Source organism: Felis catus, chromosome D1 (genome assembly GCF_018350175.1).
Source record: "Felis catus isolate Fca126 chromosome D1, F.catus_Fca126_mat1.0, whole genome shotgun sequence".
In the NCBI taxonomy this organism is placed as follows: Eukaryota; Metazoa; Chordata; class Mammalia; order Carnivora; family Felidae; genus Felis; species Felis catus.
The window spans coordinates 59,823,656-59,830,614 of record NC_058377.1 but is presented as its reverse complement, the minus strand read 5'-3'; the positions used below and the strand labels follow the sequence as shown (position 1 = coordinate 59,830,614).

The window sequence follows — 6,959 nt, the reverse complement described above, 5'->3', positions numbered from 1 at the left end:
GTATATTTTTAGTTATATTTTATGCAAATTTCCACTCACTATAAATCTGTCCACAGCGCGGAACCTAAACTTCCGGGTCAGAGTCAATGTATTCTGGGAAATGTAGTCCTTAGCCTCCAGGCTTCTCTCGTTGGAGCTTAGAGTGAGGGAGCGTCGCAAAAGTTGACGATGTAGAGACCCTTCTTTTTGGCGCTCCCAAGGGGAGAATTGGTGAAATATTTGCACTGAAAAAAATCCAAGCCAAATTTCTCATTTTCCAAGAATCTTCCCCCAGGGAAGCTTAGAAGCGCATGGAAACCGTCCCTCCTTGACCTTTAAGTGAGCAGCAGGTAGATAGTCTCTTAGTACCGCTCAAGACTCGGCCTGACTTGTTGCCCCGCCCCCTGCCGGAGCCTGCGCCGCTGATTGGCTAGGAGCACTTGAGCGGCGGAAGCAGCTGGCTCGCGCGGGGACCGGAGGGAGGGGGAGAGCTGTGAAGATGGCGGCAGTGGTAGAGGTGGAGGTTGGAGGAGGTGCTGCCGGGGAACGGGAGCTAGATGAGGTAAGAAATGTTGAGAGTCAAGGAGAGAAGAGGCTCAGCCTAAACCTGAAGGGAGGGAGAGGAGAGGTTATCGGGAGTGGGGTCCTAGGGGAGGCGGGACCCTGAGAAGGAAGGAGCCAACTGGGGGGCGGGTGCGCGGAGAGGGAAATCAGAGGTAACCTGCACTCCGGCACTGAAAGGCGGTCATGGGGATAGAAGACTTGCAGTAACCTCAAGGGTGGAGATTGAGGACAGGGAGAGAAGCCAAAGAAGTGAGGGCGTTAGATTTGAGATTAACTGGGGGTCGTAGGGGTAGGACTGAAGGGCTGAGGGGTAGCTTGAGTTGGAGGGGCGTGGACTTCTCTGTGGGAAGGCCGGACTTTCGCTGTAGGAGAAGACCGGCTTGGTTTGGGGTGGGGGTTGGGGACGCAAACCAGGGAAGAGTGCTAATCCAGTATTACAGTGTTGAGAGTTATTTTTATGTAAGAACTGTTTTATTTATCATTACACTCTAGGACTTGGTACATAATATGTCATAAAGTTTTGTGCACCTAATGGAAGAATGAATGATTGTATACCGGAATTCATCGTTTCACTCATTTAACAAACATTACATATGTTTGTGCTGAGTCCTGGGTTAAGTGCTAGAGACATAGGGGCCCTTCCATAGAAGAGCCCACAGCCTAGTGGTGGGAGACACAGAAGGAAAACTAGTCGTAGCATCAGAGGTATAGTGGTGGCACTGAGAAGAGGGGGCCAGTTCAATTTGAGCTAGGGAAGGCTTCCCAGAGGAGCTGAGTCTAATGGGGTAAATGATTCTCTATTTCTGGCTCTTTCTAGACCTCTGAGCTCTTTGAGGGTGAGCTCCTTGAGGGTGTATGTCCCCTTTACCTGTCTAATGGACATTTAACAACTGATGTACTGAATTACTGGTGGTCCTTGAATCACTAGGAGGAAAGAGACATTGAGTTTAAAGGGAATGAAGGGATAGCACTGAGAAGTAAATAGAAGGTAAGAAAGGAAAGGGAGATTATTGTGAGGCCAAAGGTACATTCATAGCAAGGGTTGCTTATAGCCTTGCATAGGACAGCATATGGACAACTCAGAGGGATAGGAGGAAGGGGGTTGATTGTCAGGGGTCCACCCACCACCAGTGGGATCTCTGAGGGATCAGAATCTAAGAGGCTCTGGCTGTGTATTGGAGGTGGGTGACTGGGGACAATTGGGGGTGAGGCTCAGAGAAAGGGAGTAGAAGTGTACTTGAGAAGCTAAGACTGTTGCTTGGTGGTAGGATGACTTGGTGGATTTGGTTTACTTGATTGGGGTTATTAATGTGTCAGGAAGAGACTGAGAAACTGACAGGTGGTTAGAGCAGGGGGAGATTTTTAAGGAAACATTTTAGACCCATACCTCTCAACCACTTGGTTGTTTGGATACCACTTGGTTGGTGATATGGGGTGGTTGTGGAAATGACCTCCAAGGCCCCATCCAGTTTTAAGTTTCTGTGATTACGGTTGACTGTGGTTCAGTGAGATATAGTTGAAAGTGCCCTGGAAAAAATAAATACAGTATTGAAGTTATTACGTATGCTTTGTTAGTCATGAGCCCTCCTTTGAGGGAGCCTGATTTCAATTACATATATCAGGGTTCATTGAGATAAAGAGCAAAAAAGAATTGGCAGAGGGGAAAAGAACTTAAAGTTTTGATGTAAGACAGTTTTTATTTTTGCTTCTTCGCTTTTCTTCCCTTATTGTTTTAAGAACTTGAGAGCTTCTAGTTGTATAATATGCTTATACTACAGACTTATTAGAGTGTCGTGCCTAGAGGTCAACTTTATATGTAACCACTAGCATCCATCCCAGAAACTTCTGTTACTTGTTTTATTTACGTAGAAAGATATAATCTGGTCTGGAAATTCTGTATGGACTGGTTCTATCTTTTGTGTGTTTGAGAAAATAACTCTGAGAAGCTGGAACAGCTAGTAATCCCTTCAAGCTCCCTTCTCCCAGACAAACAAACACACAAACAAAAACCAGGGGTCTGGTCGGGTAGACTTAGTTTATGTGAGTTTCTACTAAAGTCTACCCAGCTGTCTCTTAGCAGCCTTAGTTAGTGAAAAAGAAGGTGAAATCCATCCTTGTAATTTGCAATTATGGAGGTCTGTGTGTTAAGCACTGGCAATGTAAGACGGGATCTTTACCAACTTAGAGTGTAGGGAAGAGGCATGCAAATAGCTCTACTCTATTAGGTAATTGTTATATCGGAAGTGTGTAAAAAATTCAGTGGGGCAAGTGGTTGAGTCTGCTAGGAGGAGTCAGTGAAATCCTTATAATAGAGATGAGCTTGAGCTGAAAAAATAAAGGTTGGGTTTACAAAGAAGTAGTGATTTGCATGTGGCATCAGAGTTGCCTTCCTGTAGCTCTTTCTGCTTGGTAAACTACTGTAGGGCCCAAATTATAAAAGGGTAGTGGATAGCCTAACTAAGACACAATTGGTGCTCTTTGCCACTTTTTTGGAAAGATTGCGTGTGCTGTGGTTTTGTTCTTCAGGATATGTTTTCCAATATCAGATGCCATTAGCATGATAAGTGGTCTGGAATAGCAACCATCATTCCTTTCCTCTTCTTTTGTCTTTTCATTATTTGTTGAAGTAATTTAGGCTTTGCTAAGTGCTTCTGTAGTTTTGGAGAGGTGTAGAGAAAATAGGGTTTAGGAAATGAGCTACCGATAGAAAAACTTACTATTTATTGAGTCCTTACCGTAAACCAGCTCCTGTTTAAAGCCCTTTACTTGCATTATCTCATTCATTACTAATAGCAGCCCTGTTAGATTAGCTGCACTTTGTACTTGAGGAGACTGAGGCTAGAGAGGTTGAGTAACTTTTCTAGGATTCCAGTTTGTGAGGGAGGGGGCGGTGGCAGGGGCTGTGTGCAGATTCCAACCCAGGTCTGCCTACGCTATCCTGAACTCAGCCCATGCTGTACTGAGCACCTTGGTTCCATTTCTCCATTATTTGTGCTATAGGGATAGGTAATTTAAAACTGTATGGTTTTAATGATCTCATGTGAAAATTGATATGGTACATTTGATAAGTGACTGTGATTCAAAGGAGCATTTTGAGTCTCACGTTTGTGATGGTAATTTTATTAGTATTCCCTATTTATTGTCGAGGAAGTTGAGGTTCAGAGTATTTGAGAATGCCAAGGATATTGCAACTACTAAGTGGTATCACTAAGATTTAAACCCATTTTTTTTTTTTTCCAGATTCCAAAGCATTTGTTTTCCCTCAGTTTAAAGACCTAAACTGCAGGCTCATCTTACCAAAGTAAACTACCCCTTTCTATATATACAAAAGTTTAATCTCCAAATTATGAAGCAGTATTTCATTCTTGAGAGGTGTTAAGTAGGGGTTAACCAGAGGAATATTGGTTTTTCCATATAGGTCCTTTAATTTACTGATAACCTGATTCTGCTAAACCCCTGGTTGGGAGGAGTGATTAGCTTAGTGGTAGTTAGGAAGATGAGAGATGGGTCTAGCCAGCTCAGGGTAGGTATTAAACAGGCTGTGATAACTGGTTAAACTCAGTTCTTGCTCTCAACTTGCCAAACTACATGGTGCTTGAGGATATTAGTAGTATAAAGTATGGGTACCAGATAGGTGGCCCAGAAGCAGACCTACTCCTGGAGCCAGTGAGTTCCTCCTGGAAGGTGTAGCTGGTCAACCATAGAGAGGAATTGGAGGCATCATTTTGACACAGAGACCCAGCTTGAGACCTAAAGTAGAAAGGCGCATCAACATCCAATCAGGGCCAGACTGCCTGCCTGGCCAGTGCCTGTGAATTCTGGATGCATCTACTCCCAGTGCTTGTTCATCTGCCAGAATGATGTGACATACAGATCAGTGGGTAGTTTCCAGCTCAAGTTCAAAGCAAGTATCCCAGTCTACAACTAACTTGAGGTATTATTGCCTCAAGTATGTAATTTACCTCATCTGGACCCTGTTTTATTCTTTTTTTTTTTTTAATGTTTATTTTTGAGAGAGAGAGAGAGAGAGAGAGAGAGAGAGAGAGAGAAAACAGGGGAGGGGCAGAGAGAGGGAGGCACAGAATCCAAAGTAGGCTCCAAGCTCTGAGCTGTCAGCATAGACAGACATAGAATTCAATGCAGGGCTTGAACTCATGAACTGTGAAATCATGACCTGAGCCGAAGCTGGACACTTAACCAACTGAGCCACCGCCCTGTTTTATTCTTATTAAAAGAGGAAATTGGACTAGATTGGTGGTTTTTAAATCTTTATTTAGCCACAAAAGCCTTTATTTAAACAAAATCTCACTTTGAAACTTTGGGGTACTTAAGGGGACTCAGAACCCCTGATGTGTCTCAAGACACACTTTGAGACACACACAGTTCTCTCTTACTGCCCATTGATTGGATGACCCTACTCTTTCTTCTTTCAGCCCCTCACATACTTCCTCCTAGCCCAGGTCTACCAAAGATTATTTTGTCTGTCTTCCCCACTAGACTCTTAGCTACATTAGAGAGCAGAATTCAAGTCTGTCTTGCTCGTTGTTATAGTCCCTTCCCTCAGCATGCTGCTTAGCATACAGCAGGTACCTGCTAAGTGTTTGATAATTATTTTTGAGTAATAGTAATAATAGCTACCAGTTAGTGAATGTTTGTGATATGCCAGCTCCTCTGCTTAGTAGTACATGCTTTTTAATGGAATGTTTACAACATCCCTATAAAAATTGGACTGTTGAGGGGCGCCTGGGTGGCGCAGTCGGTTAAGCGTCCGACTTCAGCCAGGTCACGATCTCGCGGTCCGTGAGTTCGAGCCCCGCGTCAGGCTCTGGGCTGATGGCTCGGAGCCTGGAGCCTGTTTCCGATTCTGTGTCTCCCTCTCTCTCTGCCCCTCCCCCGTTCATGCTCTGTCTCTCTCTGTCCCAAAAATAAATAAACGTTGAAAAAAAAAATTAAAAAAAAAATTGGACTGTTGGACTAAATCGTGTTTAAAACTTTCTGGTTCTAACATATGGTGCATCATGTTTCTGGTTACTGCCAGGTCTTTGTTGATGCTGTCCTGTCTGTATGTTTCAAATCCCACCTGTATTTTAAGGTTCTAGCCCAAGGCTGTCTTGACTTCTGGAACTATTCTGATCTACACTGATGTCTTCTTTCCCTGCCTTTGATAGTTTTCTCTGTGTTCATTTATCAATTCATCAAATTTCTGAAGCACCTTCTATGTGCCAGGCACTGTGTTATTCTTGGTAATACCAAGGTGGAGAAGGTGTGATAATTGCCTTCAGGGAGTTCACAGACTAACATGAGAAGAGAAACACTGATAAATAAGTACAAAAACATGTCACAGGTGCTGTGCTAGGGAGTAGGTGGGATGGGTATATCAAAGAGGAAGTGGCAATTCATGTCTTATCTCCTCTTCTCTGCTAGACTGGTAAAGCTCTAACAGGCAGGGTATAGAAATCCCTTGCTTCTTCAAAGGAGTAATCACTGCCTTCCCCCCCCCCCCTTTTCCTGTGGGTCTCTCCTGATAGACATTTGATAAATGTCTCTTGTTTCCAGGAGTTTCTTCTCTAGAGACTCTTGGTCAAAGCCAAGATTTTACTGGGGGATTGAGGTATGTGTGATTGAAGTTTAATCTTGGATATTTAACTATTTATCTTTGGATTTTTTTTTTTTTTTGGTTTTTTAAATGTTTATTTTTTAGAGAGCGAGAGACAGAGTGTGAGTGGGGGAGGGGCAGAGAGAGAGCGAGACACAGAATCTGAAGCAGGCTCCAGACTCTGAGCTGTCAGCTCAGAGCCCAACACGGGGCTCGAACCCATGAAGTGTGAGATCATGACCTGGGCCAAAGTCAGATGCTTAACCGACTAAGCTACCCAGATGCCTCTATGGATTATTTTTAAGGTATGTAAACTGAGTAATAGCATAGTGTAGTGGGAAAAAAAGAGTAGTAAAAAGTACTCCTGGGTTCTAGACTAGGAATAGCAGATTTGTTTTATCTCAGAGAGAGTCAAATGGTAATAGATGCTTAAAAGGCTGTGTTGAGATTCTGAGGCCTGGGCTCAGGAGGAGAATGCTGAGGCAGAGTGCTGAAGGTGAAATAAGATAGAGTACTTAACTTAGTGTTTCGTATGCATTTTCTAATTTAATACCAAAATCTTACAAGGTAGGTACTATTATGGTTATCCCCATTCTATAGATGTGGAAACTGAGATGTAGAGAATTTATGTAATTTGCCCAATGTTATATAGCTAAGTAAGTGACAGAGCTGGAGTTCAAATCCAAGAAGACTCCAGCACCTGTGCTTTTAACTATTTTGGGCAGTGTGAGTACTGTATACTTCTAATACTGTCCTACAGTGGACATTTCTACTATGTAAGTGTATGACTTCATTTATAGAGGTAATTTGACTGGAATCA

General features: G+C 43.3%; 1 protein-coding gene across 4 annotated transcripts in view; it reads left to right on the top strand.

Moving 5' to 3' along the window:
- The window catches only part of RNF121 (ring finger protein 121), an 82,371-nt gene that overhangs the window by 155 nt on the left and 75,257 nt on the right, over nucleotides 1-6,959 (top strand). For 2 of the 4 annotated variants that reach the window (XM_003992775.4, XM_045038789.1), the window contains exon 1: nucleotides 425-541. The exons of the other annotated variants lie outside the window; for them this stretch is intronic. In XM_003992775.4, coding sequence (XP_003992824.1) covers nucleotides 479-541 — 63 coding nt within the window. In that variant the 5' untranslated portion in view covers nucleotides 425-478. Of the gene's footprint in view, nucleotides 1-424; nucleotides 542-6,959 lie in introns of those variants that run through there. 4 annotated transcript variants of the gene reach the window in all.